We start from the raw sequence: 17,763 nt of genomic DNA, 5'->3' as shown, positions 1-17,763 counted from the left end.
GTGGTATTGAAAGAAAGACGATGAGCACGGCCCATCTCACTTAGAGGAATCATTGTTAGCCAAACTGGGTGGCCATCTTTGCTTATTCTCAGGGGCGAAAAAGAATCAACAAAGCCACATTGATTTGTAAAACTGGTAATATTTGATAACACATTTTCTTTCGCTCAATATTGATTCACTAAAATTGGAGCAGAAAATACACTGGTTATATTTGAGTATGTACCAACTTAAATATCGACAATAATCTCAATATATTTACCGAGTCTCGCGGGACCGGGATACGTTAGTTTTGTCTCTCTTCTCTTTTTTTATCTAAGATGGACTAGCACCATGTGTGGCCCTTCAGTCATCTAACAAGCATGTAGCTACTTTAAGTCTCGCTTTACCAAATATTTTCCGCAGGGTTACGGTAACAATGACCTGGCCAATACAACATACCGTGGTTCAGCCCCCGACTTGACTCTATTCCATTGGCACCGACGTCCAGCCTAAACAACGCATTATCAGCGCTTCGTCGAGAGAAACAAGAATGTGGAGCCAAGTGAATGGATCGTCGCCTGAGGACCAGAACTAAGAAGAGTAAATAAATCCACTGACCAAAAGAACAGACAGACCACTTTATATTCTGACTCCACAAATATTTCCCACTAAATGTGCCCGGTAATTTTCACTAAGCAAATCTAACTTTTTTCGACATAGTAAAAAAAACTAAAATCTGTTAGATATGCATAGATTTGTTTGAATCTTGAAAACGTCATTGATTATTTTTTAGCCTAATCGGAAGGCTGGTCACTTAAATGCGCTCTATTCCTTCCCGGTTTCAGTGAAAATAGATGACACGCAAGGGAAGTAATCGCATTCAATTGCATCTAATCTCAAATTTATTTACAAAGCAAAGATTTTCTGAGTTTGTCTCTCGTCTAATTTCAACCATATCAAGGTTTCCGCCTCTCCGACTAAACTACATGGTATATGTTTATATATGATGTCTTGAGGACTATTGCAACAGTACATCGCGATCATACTCCCAGGGCAGAATGTACAATGCGAATCTACGGCGCCTAGTAGCCTTGTAGTTTGACGTGGCATGAGCGAAATGATGACAGCCAGACTCAGCCTAATGAAAGATGTAACCACTCTTTGTTTTTGTTGTAAAGTTGAAGAACAAAACAAAACGACATGATAGCCACTTATAACCACGTACAACTCCGCAACCATCGTCCCAGAGGGAAAAAACACTTTCCATGTGGGTGATGTTGTGTGAGAAACTATCTGCAAGATTTTAAGAATACACATGTAAATATGAGCAATACCCCCCCCCCCTCCACACACACACACACACACACACACACACACACACACACACACACACACACACACACACATCTATAGTACACGACAGGTGATGTGCATTGGTTGCATTTCACGGTCAACGAGATGTAACGTAAATATGAGCAATACCCTCCCCCCTCCACACACACACACATCTATAGTACACAACAGGTGATGTGCATTGGTTGCATTTCACGGTCAACGAGATGTAACGTAAATATGAGCAATACCCCCGCCCCTCCACACACACACACATCTATAGTACACGACAGGTGATGTGCATTGGTTGCATTTCACGGTCAACGAGATGTAACGTAAATATGAGCAATACCCCCCCTCCACACACACACACATCTATAGTACACGACAGGTGATGTTCATTGGTTGCATTTCACGGTCAACGAGATGTAACGTAAATATGAGCAATACCCCCCCCCCTCCACACACACACACATCTATAGTACACGACAGGTGATGTTCATTGGTTGCATTTCACGGTCAACGAGATGTAACGTAAATATGAGCAATACCCCCCCCCCCCTCCACACATCTATAGTACACGACAGGTGATGTGCATTGGTTGCATTTCACGGTCAACGAGATGTAACGTAAATATGAGCAATATCCCCCCCCCCCTCCACACACACACACATCTATAGTACACGACAGGTGATGTGCATTGGTTGCATTTCACGGTCAACGAGATGTAACGTAAATATGAGCAATATCCCCCCCCCTCCACACACACACACATCTATAGTACACGACAGGTGATGTGCATTGGTTGCATTTCACGGTCAACGAGATGTAACGTAAATATGAGCAATACCCCCCCCTCCCTCCACACACACACACATCTATAGTACACGACAGGTGATGTTCATTGGTTGCATTTCACGGTCAACGAGATGTAACGTAAATATGAGCAATACCCCCTCCCCCTCCACACACACACACATCTATAGTACACGACAGGTGATGTTCATTGGTTGCATTTCACGGTCAACGAGATGTAACGTAAATATGAGCAATACCCCCCCCCCTCCACACACACACATCTATAGTACACAACAGGTGATGTGCATTGGTTGCATTTCACGGTCAACGAGATGTAACGTAAATATGAGCAATACCCCCCCCCCTCCACACACACACACATCTATAGTACACGACAGGTGATGTGCATTGGTTGCATTTCACGGTCAACGAGATGTAACGTAAATATGAGCAATACCCCCCCCCCTCCCTCCACACACACACACATCTATAGTACACGACAGGTGATGTTCATTGGTTGCATTTCACGGTCAACGAGATGTAACGTAAATATGAGCAATACCCCCCCCTCCACACACACACACATCTATAGTACACGACAGGTGATGTTCATTGGTTGCATTTCACGGTCAACGAGATGTAACGTAAATATGAGCAATACCCCCCCCCCCCTCCACACATCTATAGTACACGACAGGTGATGTGCATTGGTTGCATTTCACGGTCAACGAGATGTAACGTAAATATGAGCAATATCCCCCCCCCCTCCACACACACACACACATCTATAGTACACGACAGGTGACGTTCATTGGTTGCATTTCACGGTCAACGAGATGTAATCTATTGGGCGTCAGTTGATATGTCAGCGTTCGGATGCCTCTCAAAGTACAAAGCACCAGGGGATGTTTTGATTATCGATTTCTTGTATTTGTATTTAAATGACAATTTCCACTTTTAATGGCAGGTTTTCTTCTCTCTTTTTGTGTTTGATGAAAAGATTCACTGAGCAATCAATTATCGATGTATACTGTCTTGTCTGGTATTCACGAAAGCAGGCACTCTATAGTGAATATAGCCCTGTAATCCCCTTATAGCATCATAGTTTTACTTTTCTACACCAGCACTATTTGTGTGTGAGGGTACATTTTGTTTATTTCTCTCATAGTTTTGTTTGTGTGTTGAACCAATTTCAAACAAACACATCAACGTGCTGCTGTCGTACTGTCATGTGCCATGTTGTGGTATACATGTATTTATAATAGAAACTGATACACTACAGTGAAAAATGAAAGTAAACCAAGTTCCACTGAGCTCGCAGTGCGTGTGATTTATGCTTAGTATTCTATTACTTGGAGAGAAAGAAGAAAAGCTGAATCTCAAATTTAAAATAGATCATAAACATTTGGAAGAACAGAGACGTGACGATTATAGAACTTATAGAATGATTAAATGGTATAGAAGAAAATGTTCGATACCTAATATCTACCGCCAATGGTCCAAGCAAGTATTTGGGGATCCGAAAATATCAAACAGCTCAGGCTATATCACACATGACTGGGGTGGATCTGTGATAAACTAATGTAATATAAATTAGTGATATTATTTATCTTAATCATACATGTATTGCAAATGAAATGCGTTACTTTTTAACGGTAACGAAAAGCGATGGCAGTATATACGGCTGAAACAGTTATTAGAATAATCCAAACTTGGGAACCAAAGACATTTGAATTATGTTGTAAAGTATGTAGAATTTCTGAAGGCGACACTTGATAATATTCACCTGCAGCTCATTAACATTTTAGTAAATTTTAGTGTTAGATTAGAAATCGAGTGTTGAACTCAACAAAATTCACCCACTATATATATATATATATACATATATATATATATATATATATATATATATATATATATATATATATATATATGAGATGGCAAATTGTGTGCTAGAAGTAGACGAGCTTATCCAACACAGGAACAAAAGAAGCATTTTATTCACCTTTGACAGTTTGAATGTGCGCTTCATATCGCGTCATCTCCATCTTAGCTTCGTTGAAACGCGAGATGTTATTGCAAACTCTGATTTCGCTCTAGATATCAGTGGGTCTGTTGGACTTTTTGCCAAGTGTCAATGTATTTCATTGTCTGCATACTGGATAAGTTCTTTCATCGCAGCCCCCAGCCTGCTGGATAATCACCACGCTTCCCTGTGGGATTCCCTTGTATACGAGTACTTTACTGTTAGACATAGGTCTATGGAAAATATTTTAAGTAAAGTTTGTCTCCTATGGGACGATGTGTATAAAGCTGTGCATGTTTAAAGCATGGTTGAATGAATTGTTTCTCAATTCCATTTCATCTATTCTCACTCCATTACCAGTACCCAGAAAAAGGCAACATCAAAGAATCAGCAAAACACAGGATTGTTTTAATTTTCACGAATGTATATTGGTACTATGAAATGAAATGTGCACCAATACAAATCCTTGGGGCAGATATAAGGAAAGTTTATGTGAGCACCATTGTTTGTGTACACATATTAACGGATATGTTTACTGTTTAGGTTTGCTTGGAGAACGGGCTAAGGGGCATATCTCGTCAAACGTGGAGCCAATTTGGCTTTTAAGGAGGTATGCATTTTAGCGTAGAAATTGGCCTCTTTTAACCTTTTAAAACGTTGACAAATATTATCAGCATGGATAAACTTACACGAGCCAAGACGTTTGAGAAGGCACGCGAATAGTTTCGCTGGAGATTTCTATGTCTTCCCAGAGTAAGTGGACAGAAAAGGAAACCACTTGGCGTAACAGTGGGTAAACATTGTGGGATGTGAAAATGCACATTCAGGTGACTAGCGGCGATACATCAATTACAGCTGATGGGGGAAGGGGCGATTTATTTATCAACAACGGGACTGGTATATGTACATCGTTTGCGGGGACCGCGTTGAAAACTTGTAGACACAGTGTTCACGCCCCACCCTTCAGTTGATAGCAGTCACACGGCATAGACTGTCTAGTGATGCCGAGGTGAATGTGCGTACATAATGGCCAATACAGAGACATATGTCGCATTTCATTACGTGTCACGTTGCCGTCTCTCTGTTTGTATAATGTACATTTTAACTTGTCTTATTTAACACACCTACTGAATGCTAACTTGTTTCGCAGCTCTTTTTTTGTTTCTTGGGGAAAAAGGAAAATAAGTGGCAACGCCTCCTCCCCAACTGTATACAAGACTAATTACTAGTGACACAGTCCGCTGTGAAGGACGTATATTGTTCTTCTACAGTGGTACTCTTTTTGTCAAATTGAGCGAACAAAAGAACAATTGTAGAATGGCAGGATAAACTTCACAGGCGTTACATTGGATGCAAGAAGGGCTTTTCTTAGCATCATTGCAATGGCAGCACACGTAATGTGTTCACTCAGTCAAATATGCCAGAAAAGTCCATTTAAGGTGGTGTATGTATGTGTGTGTTGGTAATTTAGTTTGTTTCGTCAATATCACTGCCTCCTTGCTGATGCAGCGGAAAATAGTCCGAAAATTCTTGAAAGAAGTTGTTTATTTCATCCTGACGTTACGCTCTTTTACACTCAAACACTATGCCCAGGTTCGTTGGTTGCTTGTCATGTTACACATTCCACTTAAATGTAATGTCTATATCACTGATTCATATCTTCAAAAGACCATTTGCTGAGTCGGACGAATACTTCACCATTGGCGCCATGACAACGCAGCTTCGCGCCACTTCCCCCAAGGTACTAGTACTGTTAAGTCTCAGAAAAAGAAAGCACCAACAATTTCATCGGTTGCGATTCGCTACAGGTCACCAAACATCCACAACGAGCTGAGTGACAATACAAAATATTATTGCACGTTGGTGTTAAATTCATATAATCAAAAATAGATAAAACACTGATGTAATAATGTGGCCACAAAATTACACAAATCTACTTTTATTTTCCTGTTGATCCAATGCGGAAATGGGAAGGTGCAATATGTTCCATATACGAGTTGAATGACCCTCCCCCGACTACCGACGTTACAACGGCTTTAGCAAAACAATATAATTTCCTGTAACAGATGCAGGGCATTTAACCCGAAAGGGGAAGGACATAAGCATGGACATAAGCATGATTATATATAAAGATATAGCCGGTTATTTGAGAGAAAAAAAAACGAAATACAATTTTCAATGTGTGAGAACGGAAATGATTTATGTTTTGCAGTATTTTTATTGATATTTGTTTATATAGTACATGATCATTTCATTGTCACGATAATAATAATTCAAGAAAACATAAATACGGCGAGGTGTACCACATTCGCCCGCGCAATGGAAATCGACATATACCGTGAGAAATGAGCACTATTTTCCTAAGTGGCGGGTGACAATGACCTGGGTAAATCCTTTAAGAAAATAGTGCTGAACTGGGAGATGTATGAATCCGAGAAAGGACGTTTAGATTCCACCCTTGTTGTTGTCATGTTATAATTTTGTTGTTCTTTTAGTATGATGTAGTTAGACTGTATAGGCCGCGTTACAATACTTACAATACCAGTTCATTAACTATCCCTTCATAACAAGTGTTTGAAGAGCGGCTTTGCGGACTTAAAAACTGAAGAACAAGACTTGTTCGAAGTGTTTTTACTTCAGCTTTAAGTAACAAAATTGTCCACACCTGTGAGTTACACGTAATTTGGCGTGAATCTTAAGTTATTACATGCTGGATAGTGTCCAAGTGGTTATTGGAGGTAGTGCTTAAATCTGCTTGTTAACATTGCTTATTTGCAAGGAGGTAATTGGATTCAAATCACTGACCGTCGTATCAAGTTATTTACAGGGAATGCCTTAAAGGAGTCTGTTCAACATCCACTAAAGCCTGGCAATGGCTGAAAATTCATGTGTGTTTTTTTCGTTTCCTTTTCATGAGTAGTTGGTGGGTGTTTACCCTTCACTTAGTAAATGTGTCTCTGTCCTTGCCCACATACCCACCCCTACCGATGAAACGTGTCTCAGCCTAAATAGACTGTATTCATTTACTTTCTTGTTGTTAAAATGTGTTTTAGATAGATCTTTGTCTGAATATATAGTTGAAAACTACATACGTCATCTACTTTTTAAATTCGTGAATTGTCATTTTTTACAAGTGACAAATGACCTTTTCTTCGGTACCGCACGCGATCTTCTTTCACATTATTCATTTCAAGTTTACACACTTTCATATAAGTGGCAGAAAAACAACACTTTTATAAGGATCTTTTCTCGCTCTGTTCTCTATTGTTTTATTGCTTTGGACTTCCTGGGAGCGGCATTAGCTTGCTGGAAGCAAGAAAGGGTCCTGTCAATTGAATAAATCGCCTTGATTGGTGGGCTATTGAAGACGGATAGAACTGTTGGCAAAATAGGATCGAGAAGTTGGCTACGGTGCTTTGTTTGGGAGGTTGAAAGGATGCCAATACCGTACACACGAGTTGTCATGAAAAGGTACAACTACGGAGCTTGGCAACCTTCATGTGTAATCCATTAAAGTCAAACTCCACCGAGTTATTTTTAAACATCTGTGCTCAAATGAAGTGAGATTTTTTTTGCATGGTAATTTCACAGATTCGACCAAAACGTCATTTGTGTGAAGTTCTTCGATTCATCACCACAATGTCTGCAGCGTTGTACACGTGGTTGTTTTATTTTATAGAAAACTGAGTGAATAGACTTGAATATCTCACGTCCATCCTAGTAAACACCACAAAGCCAGCGATGACTGTGTTTACACATAAACATCAGGTAAATGGTAACAAAATATTGTAGTTTTACCACGACCCCTGTCAATAGAGCAGTGTTGCTCGACGGAGCTCTCAATTGAGACGCAACAAAACAACTTGCAATGAATAGACTTTGCAATTCTTTGAGTACAATATACAAAAAATACACGACTAAATTCAATCGCTCCTTTCACCTCAACGGGGCAGCGTCGAGTCCCGCCATTATATGACATCTGCGCAGTAAGCATTCAACAACAGTCATTGTAAATGTAGTTTGAATTCAACAACTGTTTTTATTTTCAAGTCTTTTTGTGTGCGTGTTATCGTTGTTTTTATATATATAGGGGGCTTAAACAGAATTTAAACTTTAAAACGCCTATTTATTCCGAATAATGTTATTCACCCGTTGTGGTCGTTCATGTTATATACCATGGCGTCGTGAATAGACCGACAAGAGCCTGACTCGTTCGTCTTGAGTTCAGATTTAAAACTTAACATTAACAATTTTCTATCCATTTAAATCCAAAATTGTTAGACGTTACCAAATCTACATTCATAATTTCGATGTACGTTTTTTTTTTTTTTAAAGAATAGTTAGGCACATTTCACCAATATGCTCAAACTATGTCTGCTGTTAATGAGATAATTACTTGTTTGTTTTAACAGTATGTATATAAGTCCGTACTGTTTCAAAACGACAACCGTGTTCGTAGTTCATATTGGGGTGATAAGAACGGTAATGACAACGCGTGCGAAATCTTTGTCATATTCCAAATAAAGACGTTGTACACGTCAATAATCATTTAGTCTTTACACGTACAAATGAGTACAGTTTTAAAAGATAACATGCACTATTAAACAATGATCTCGCTATACATGCTGGAGCACGTACGTGGCACATATAACCTTTGAATTTACGGCTATTTAAATAAAAAAATACACTTCTCAGTTTGACCGTTAAGAAGTTCCCTCGAGTGAAAGTTTAAGGGAGTTTGAGCGACATTCAAGTTCTACTTGAGGATGTTATTGAGCGTATTTGCAATGCATTACGGGGGAGACAATCCCATTGAACGTAACGGAAAAATCATAATCTTTGTAAATTCACTAAAATTTTGTTTTGAAATATTATGATTTATATCAATTGTACGATTGTTCATGTCTTCGACAAAATGTCTAAATGATATGAAAATTATAACTTTTCAATTATGTCCGAAACTTAGTTTCTCTGATTAGAAAATGTAATATAAAAAATAGGGAAAGGGGTCAATTTTACTGATGTTTTTGGTAGCATTCGCGTATCCATCTGTTGCTCGTATTGTGACAATAGTGCAGTTTAAATATTAGAAAGGGATAACACAATATAGCTGTAGTTGCTCAATTGTATTTAATTCCCATTATATGGATTTTAATCGAGCGTTGACAAACACATTTCCACGTTGTTACAGTAAAGTCGCTAGCGTGCTTTCGTGACTGTCCGCTGGAGAATCGTAGTCTCATCGAAGTTTAGGCATTTTTTTCAAAATAATAAAAATATAAGCTGATTGTGTGGGTAACTACTGCTGATTGCTACGCGAGAAGGCCTAAATAAGGTTACATTTATACTCTATGTTGTGTTAAGTAGTCATGTATGTGGATATTATTTTCACAAATAATCGCATTTAAAAGGGCCGCATCTGTTACATTCTTTGCTGCATTGATTTGATAGAATTATTTTTGTGACATATTCTAGGAATGGTGTCCAAATAGCGGCCATTTTAAGTTACTTGAAAAAAATGGAAACTGTCCTAAATATAAAATGCGTCGATGTTTAATATTAATGGCGTGGGTTTAAGTAATTACTGACAATGTGTGAACTCGCGAATATTCACACACATCTAAATTATCGATATTTCAGTATTTGAAATTAATCGGACTGGTATGAAAAAAAGAACAATAACTTCCCGGGTGTACCAGATTTGATTCCCCGGATATCATAACCAATGGGAACGTTACACACTAGTCCCGTCTCTTCGTGTGTGTGTGTGGGGGGGGGGGGGCGCACGATGTATACGTGCCGTTGACATATAGCCGAGGACAGGTCATGTATTCAGTAAAACTCCTTAATACATAGGTGGTCACTCAACCCTAGAAGGTGACCATAAACACGTAGTATTGTTTCTGCTATAAATGCCCAGTGTCCGTGGTTATTACTTATACACAAAACAAGCAGAGAATAAAATGTAATTCAAATGTCGGTATCAAAAGAATGATAAAACGTCAATCACGTCACAAGTGCCCGAGAAATTTCCCGACCATTCTTATCGCCATATGAACCTACAAAAATATTCAGTTAGTGAAAATGCCGTCGAAAACCCAAACTATAACATTTATATTAACATTAAAAGTCAGCATTAAAATAGTAGTTATTTATACGACGATGGGTATGGTCAATTAATTACTGAGTGTGCTTGGTACACCGGTTGTCTTGAACGTCGTGGACACACAATACAACCCCACTAGTCGTGGGAACTCATATCACTGTTAATGTGTTGTAAAATAATCTAATTGGCAATACAAGAGAGTTATTGAAAATGCACGAAATACGTTTCATTGTTTTAATGTGGGAATATGCTGAGTGATTATATAGTGACAACAATATACGGAGAGTGTGATACTGTAGGCATTGAATTCATATGTTAATTGAAAAGATCCACATTACTTGGCAGTAAAATGACTTCAAAGGCATAGCCAATTAAATTTTGAGTTCATTCTGACCATGGGAACCAACGCCGAATGATCGCCTGTAATAATGGCGATAAGTGTTGAATATACAACATTGTATTAGTTATGAATATATGAGAGAGGTGTATTGTTGGTCACAGACATGGTGGTTTGATGGTACGCACCTTCAATTCTTGAAAAAGTCGCCATGATTGTGGCGATGTATATACTTATGAACGCACTCATTGCATTACTGATGCAAACATATTTCAACCACACATCGAGCCTCGTTATGGAACTGAGAAAGTGAAAATGATATGCGCAATTAAATTGTTGAAATTGTATAATATTTACGCATTCGCGTCAACAAATCTGAATCTTGTGGTAACTAAATAAAATAACACGATCGATCGATCGTGCGTGGAATGCAAAATGTGTCTGAATAAAACATAAATAACATTGTCTGGAAGTGTATGTTTCTAGAAGCGGGCTACACAGCTTGGGTGAGCCCTTTGCTATAGCTACCACAATGAAAAATCAACAAATGTTGTAAGCATTTGGGTAAAATGTAACGAGGTAAAACGTCACACATACAAACATAACTTTCGCTCCATCTCACCCCGACATAACGCAGTCTATCAAACACGATATCGAATGTAACCTGTGGGCAAATAATCGCCGATTGAGTTACGTGTCGCCGCCGATATGGCACTGGCCCCCGTAGAGACAAACATTTACTGGTATGAGCTGCCGAGCCATAAGTCTGACATTGAAATGCCATGACCACCACCCATATAAATTTCTCAACCAATTTCCTGGTGTGGCCGTCAGCACCATGGACGGACTGTAACAAGCGTGTGGTAAGATTTGATTCAATCCGACACTTAGACAAGAGGTAGTGAGTAATGGGCGTACAATGCCTTGTTGACATTAGCTGCAGTCAAAGGTTGCAACAACATTGTCCAACCTCTCGATCCACAATCTTGATAGACGGAGTCGATGTCACAACGCATAGTTATATTTCATATCCAAATAAAAGAGAAAAAAAACATTATATAGTGGTTTATGTATTCAGTTTTCAGGCATCATTTATCCAAGACGGCTGAATGGGGTAGTTATTACTGATTATGACTCGTTTGGTCTGTCCAATGCTCTTGTAACTCGTTCCCTGCATATAGTCAATATTTGGACTTGTTTCTGTTTCTTCCAGGTGGCTCAAGTGTAACTTGCACTGTCATGTGTCATTCAGCATCAGAGTATGTCTCTCAACCGCCCAACAACTTATCCATAGTTGATAATTAACTCAATTTACAAATATTGTGTTCGTTCGTAAGGTTAAACCCGTTCACATTTCCATCGTTTGTCACTAATCTCAGAGTTATCACCAGACGATTGCTGATTGTGTCACGGAATTAAAACAATCAAGCTAAGAATAAGTTGAGCGCCGCGTTTGAAATAAGATTCTGGCTACTACATGGCTAAAATACATGTGTCGATCAAATGGGCTTATGTTTTATTCACGTTGAAATATTTATACATATATACCGATAATAATTAAAGCTATGCAACAAAACAGTGACTATGTCCGTGTCCATATAGACAGAAGCCATGTTTAAAAATAACTATAAACGGAAATTTCTGTTTAAGTTTTCCCTTCTAGTCTCAATTATTTTTTTTTTTTACTTTATTTGATGTCCAACACGTTCAGTGTCCCTGTAGGAATTCAGACGAAAGGCCAATCCAATTCATGGCAAATTGACTGAAAATTACAGCACTGTGTAAACGTGGATCTCCGGGGAACGCGTGAAATTACAGCGTTGCAGGCTTCCGAATGATCGCTGCGACAATTGCGCAAACAAGCAGACAAAATGCGGAAGATAATTTAGCGGTGGTTTGAAATAAAGTATTAGGCAGGTCGTAATTATCACCCCCTGCGTTAAGATACCTCGACACAAGTGAACTAGACGGCGAGTACACACCCCCGTTGGTAGGCCACAAAGAACGTGGGTTTAGAACAGCGGTAAGATGCGCAATAGACGGAGAATGGTTGATCGCCTGCCTAATTACCTCGTTTGTATCGGCACTGTGGATAAGTACCCAATCTCTCGCGCTTCGATGGAGAATTATGGAGACTTGTGAAAAACTGAATGGGCCATATCTGCAAGTCAAACGTTTAGGCTTCTCTACTTAAACGGCCATTTCACCTGCATTGTTGGCTGTATCTCATCTTTTAAATTTCGTGTTACGAATGAACAGCTTTAGTGAACTTGCAAGATGTGTAAAACTACTCATTAAAACATACATTACTGGTGGCGTATACACGTGGCTCAATGTAAAGAGAAAGAAAGAGAGTTACTGCCACGAATACACTGTGTTTTGTCTAATGACAAATTGGGCATCTTTTACGGGGTTAACGTCATTGTGGACGCAGGGGCGGATGCTACAGAAATGCCGCTTTGGATGGGTTGGGTTACCTCACTGTCTATACGTCCCGTCAGTATTTCAATCAGACGCCGAGAACTTGCAGTAGAATGTGTCCCATATCGAGTGTAGAGACCTCAAGATTAATTAAAAATGTGATTTAATATACCGGATCACGCAGTAATCTGACTTGTCTTAGTCTCCAAAGTTAACGCGTATTAAACTGGATCACGTATCACTAACTGGTTGGTTAAGAACAATCTAAGGGGGTCGCTTGCGGCGAATGGCAAACAAATCAAAATAAACCTAAAATGTCTCGTTCTTACGGAGAACTCAAAGCTTTGATTTTAAGTCATGTTCAGAAAGAAATAAGTTACAGTCAATATTATTCTCAGCAATCACAGCTTTGATAACGATACAATGCCATTTAAAATAGTTAATTCCTAAATATCTATACCGATACATAAACGGAAGCGACCACTCGGAAGACGGCGATGTTAACAGAGTGTAAAGGTCATGGCTGTACTTAACGTGCTCGAGGACGGTTTTCAATAATGGGTAGCATTTTAGATAATATGAGAACGGTGTACAACGTTGCCAGCGAAAACAGTTCAGGAATGCGTTTTAAATCAGGATGCATTCGCTGTTAAAATATGAAAACGTGCTGAATTAGCCATTTTCCTTTTCCTATTTGTGGCAGTCAGAGTCGACGTGGAATAAGATCATAGTGTGCTTTGATTTTGAGTTATAACTCATACCGTTTTCTGTTTAATATCAATCTGTAATGTTTGTCCTCTACGTCTGGGATATGTTGGCAAACAAATGATAGGCACAGTCAGCGACGATGATGCGATGAGACAAGGCATCTCAAACAACAGCGTTGCTGTCTGCGGTCTCCCACTGTGGGGACTCCACACCATTTCCAATATAGGCAAATACTCATAAATGATCTAAATGTACATTTCACGAGTACATGCCTACTAGTCGACAGTTCAAGAATAATTCGTTTTGGAATTGAAAAGAGATGACACAATAAAAAATAAATTTAATCTATTTTTCATAAGGGTCCCGCTATGCACCCACTGGCGGCCATTCAATCTATTGCGATAGACTGTTAACTACACGGTAAATAGAACCCATTGAGGCAATGGCGTGAACACTAATGAACAAAAAACACGAAAAGCGATTGAACGATGTCTATCTTGTCCCCGAGATTCATCAGTTCCAATCACCGTCCGTTATTGCCATTCAAACGATATCTCCATTATTGGCGGCTACAGGTAACACCAGGGGGCCAGACTGCAATACCAACGTAAAGAGAATTAAAATTATATTTAATCTCCGAATGCGATGTCTCACAGCGCATGCAATTCCACTAAAGGAAATGGATCTCCGCAAAAGGCTTCTCAGGCTTTCATCAATATTTGGAAACATCTCTCATAGTCAAAGAATGGGTGGGATAAAAGAGAAGATGTAGCAAAAGCGGAGTATTTATTACTCAACGGCTACTTCCGGGGTACCTGTCTTAATAGAAAAAAAACACATCTGATACGCAAGCATTCAACACACATACGTACACTCAATATAAAAAAAAACTAAATATAATTTCGTTTACGTGTTATATTTTCTCGTGTAATCAAAACGATTTCACAACATCTTAACAATATACATAGGGATAGAGTATTATTTTCTATCTCAATACAAAAAATATCAATACATTTTGCTCTCTAGTGCGGATTTGTGTTAACAATGAATAACACCATGTTCAGGAAATAGCGGTTATATTTGGTAGATTGTAAACAAAAATAACCCAACATGGCGTTTGTATACAAGTGTTTCCGGTTGGTTACAATCATCTTCCACCAACTGTTATTGTTCATATTTATGAAACCTACACCGTCTACGCCAACAGAACATATTTTTTCGTTATTGAAATTAAACATTATTTACTGAATGGGCAAGAAATCATCTGAGTCTTATCGGCAAACAAGGTGCGCATCTAAAATCGGTGATTACCAATTGTAATATAACGCGATAATAAACGTCAATGTTTCGTTGAGAGGGCGATATTATCAGCCCCCCTGGATAAATAGAAAATGGCAGTGATATAGTTTTGAAAATTTCAACAACAACCCAAAAAAATCACATTTGGTTCACAGTTAATTTTCTCGCATTACAGTATAGACGGATTTACAGTAATGCAATGAACAAGGTGAACTGCTACCAAATGTGGTATGACGGTTTAAGAAATAAATAGTGTCTATTTCAGTGTAATTTTCAACGATTCCGTACGTTCACACCGATGGTATCATGTGTATTCTCCACCCAATCACAATATTGAGGTTTTCCGCCATTTTGATGTATTGTGAAATCCTCCCCCACAAAAATGAGATACTCGTTATTTTGTCGAAAATTCATTTTGTTTTGTTTTTTAATATGTACATACAGATAGTCAAAATGCAATCATGGAAGCCAAAATGTTTTATTTCAGCGTCCTTGATTGACGGAGCCAACTGAAACAAGCCACACTGCATGTAATACACAAATAGCAACAGGTATGCTTCCAACACTGAGACGAAATATTGTGTTTGCAATTTGAAATAAAATATAAAAGACGAAATTCGTAAAAGTATGTTTTATAGAATTGCACATTTGTTCCCTCCCGATGAATGTGTCCAATGTAATTAGCGCTAGAAATTGTACATACTCCCAATCACAATATATATATATATATATAAATATATATATATATAATATAGATATATACAAAACATGCAAACCATAAATAAGCATTTGTTGTCCAGCATGATGAATCTATTATAAAAATCTATTATATAGTGTATTATTGCTATGATAATGTCCTTGTCTAGTTGAGTTTTGTGTCAAGTTGCTTTCAAGTAGTCCGGTGTTATCATGAATTTGAATTTAACTTGGTCTTGGCAACACTTGCACAGTTCCTATCGCTGAATTGTTTGTTATAAATGTGTTATCTGTTAAAAGACTACTTGCCGTGGTCATCGGCTGTGCGGCTATCGTACTAGTGAAAGCGGTTGGTGGACTAACGTTCATGCCCCTTAGACTGGAGTACATGTCGTAAGTAGTTGCCGCCGTTGCCGCCTGTGCGTGGTGAAAGTGTGGGTAGAAATAGCCGGATTGCACAGCACTCGTTGTAACGTTACTCAGACCGAACGTGGTGGGTGTTGCAACCCCGAGTCCCGATCTCAGAGACGCCAGCGTTTGAGCTGACGGTGAAAGAGTGTTCTGGTGGTGAGGTGACGCATATGACGCGTCTGTGCCTATGAGTCTGTCGACTGAAAAGTTGTGGCTGCCAAGGGGTCGACTCATGGTTGGACTTGGTGTAAATAAGCTGTTGTAGTGCGAAGTGTGAAGACCGCCAGCAGTTGCCGTGTAGCGTAGAGCATTGCTGGCAGCAGCGTGCTGAGGTAGCGATGGTAACATGTGCGATGCTGGCCAATACATAGGATATGGTTTAATATCACTTTGTAGAGGGTATCCACCACCATGGAGCCGTGGGTGTCTTTTCAACTGTGCAAGCCTGTTACGAGAAGCTGACGTTGAGCGACGACGAAGTTTTCCCGTAGTTCCCCCGATGAAGACATCGTCACTAGAAGGGTCCAGCATCCAGTAGTTGCCTTTGCCTGGATCATCGTAATGCCTCGGTACTTTCACAAAACATTTGTTGAGACTTAAATTGTGTCGAATTGAGTTCTGCCAACCTTGTTTGTTTTCTCGATAGTATGGAAAGTGCTTCATAATAAATTCATAAATTCCATTTAGCGTTAGTCTCTTTTCAGGGCTCTGTCGTATTGCCATCATGATCAATGCGTTGTAACTGAATGGGGGTTTCTCACCGTACTTATTACGAGGCGGACTGCTTCCATTACTGCTCCCAGTTTGTTTATTTCCATCGTCCTTCTTTGATTCACTCTCTCTGTTTCCAGAATGGTTAGCATTTTCGTCGTTGCTTTCCATCGTTTCTCCGTTGTCGTGCACTTTTTCCGCCATCTCGTCCGAGTCATGTAGATTCCCGTTCTCGTTCACAACCATGTCCTCGATCTCCTTCTCCTTCTGTGGAAGCATGCTGTCTATGGTGAACGAGCTCTTAATGCCTATCGTCTTGGTGGTGGTGGTTGTTGTTGTTGTACCACCGTCTTTCGCCATCATTTCAATTTTCACCATTACTGCAAACCGGTATTACGTAGCTTGTTTTGTATTTGTCGGTTGAGTTGTCCTGTATGCGTGTCATCCAAAACGTCACTGCTACGGCGCTGTGCTATCACTAACGACTACTGAATCAAGTTGGCAAACTTGTAGTTTATATACGGTAACCTCAATACAGCCGTGTGTACGCTTGTTGTCGTGAATAAGAATAATTCTATTAAGCAGCTGTCAAACAATGAATGCGACCACCCAAAGTTTGCTGCGCTTAGCCAATCACGACGCGGTATAATACGCCCCTTAGGGGACCTCATTATGTCTCTGTTTTGAACCAATCGCGGCTTAGAATGGAACTGTGTTTGTCCATGTCTTGTTGTCCCTCCCAGTGGATTGTTCTGACGACAGAAAGCAATCATATTTTGCCTATTATCTGTTTTGAAAGTCGTCGACTTCGTGAACAAAACAAAGAATAATCACATGTAGAAATCACGGAGGAGTTGTTACTGTAAATAAGCCAACGTGCGATGCTCCAGTCGTTTTACAAATACCATACGTGTAGTAAATTGGCGCCAATATATATTT

General features: G+C 39.3%; 1 protein-coding gene and 1 long non-coding RNA gene across 2 annotated transcripts; both read right to left on the bottom strand.

Moving 5' to 3' along the window:
* Nucleotides 1-5,662: 5,662 nt before the first annotated feature.
* Nucleotides 5,663-11,325, bottom strand: LOC144352773 (uncharacterized). Its single transcript, XR_013420662.1, has 3 exons — nucleotides 11,176-11,325; nucleotides 10,767-10,879; nucleotides 5,663-5,965 (listed from the first exon to the last, which is right to left on the bottom strand). It is a non-coding gene; the product is annotated as an uncharacterized LOC144352773 (long non-coding RNA).
* A 3,281-nt stretch (nucleotides 11,326-14,606) lies between these two features.
* Nucleotides 14,607-17,308, bottom strand: LOC100303459 (brain factor 1). The gene has a single exon (XM_002735151.4). It carries the CDS (start codon nucleotides 17,200-17,202, stop codon nucleotides 15,928-15,930), a length of 1,275 nt encoding a protein of 424 aa, XP_002735197.2. The 5' UTR covers nucleotides 17,203-17,308; the 3' UTR covers nucleotides 14,607-15,927.
* Nucleotides 17,309-17,763: the final 455 nt, after the last annotated feature.

Source organism: Saccoglossus kowalevskii, chromosome 2, assembly GCF_978046115.1.
Source record: "Saccoglossus kowalevskii chromosome 2, keSacKowa6.1, whole genome shotgun sequence".
Classification (NCBI taxonomy): Eukaryota; Metazoa; Hemichordata; class Enteropneusta; family Harrimaniidae; genus Saccoglossus; species Saccoglossus kowalevskii.
This window is presented reverse-complemented; position numbering and strand designations above follow the sequence as displayed.

Bases quoted from the DNA above. Each gene is read 5' to 3' on its own strand.
- LOC100303459 (XM_002735151.4), bottom strand. From the start codon at position 17,202: ATGGTGAAAATTGAAATGATGGCGAAAGACGGTGGTACAACAACAACA.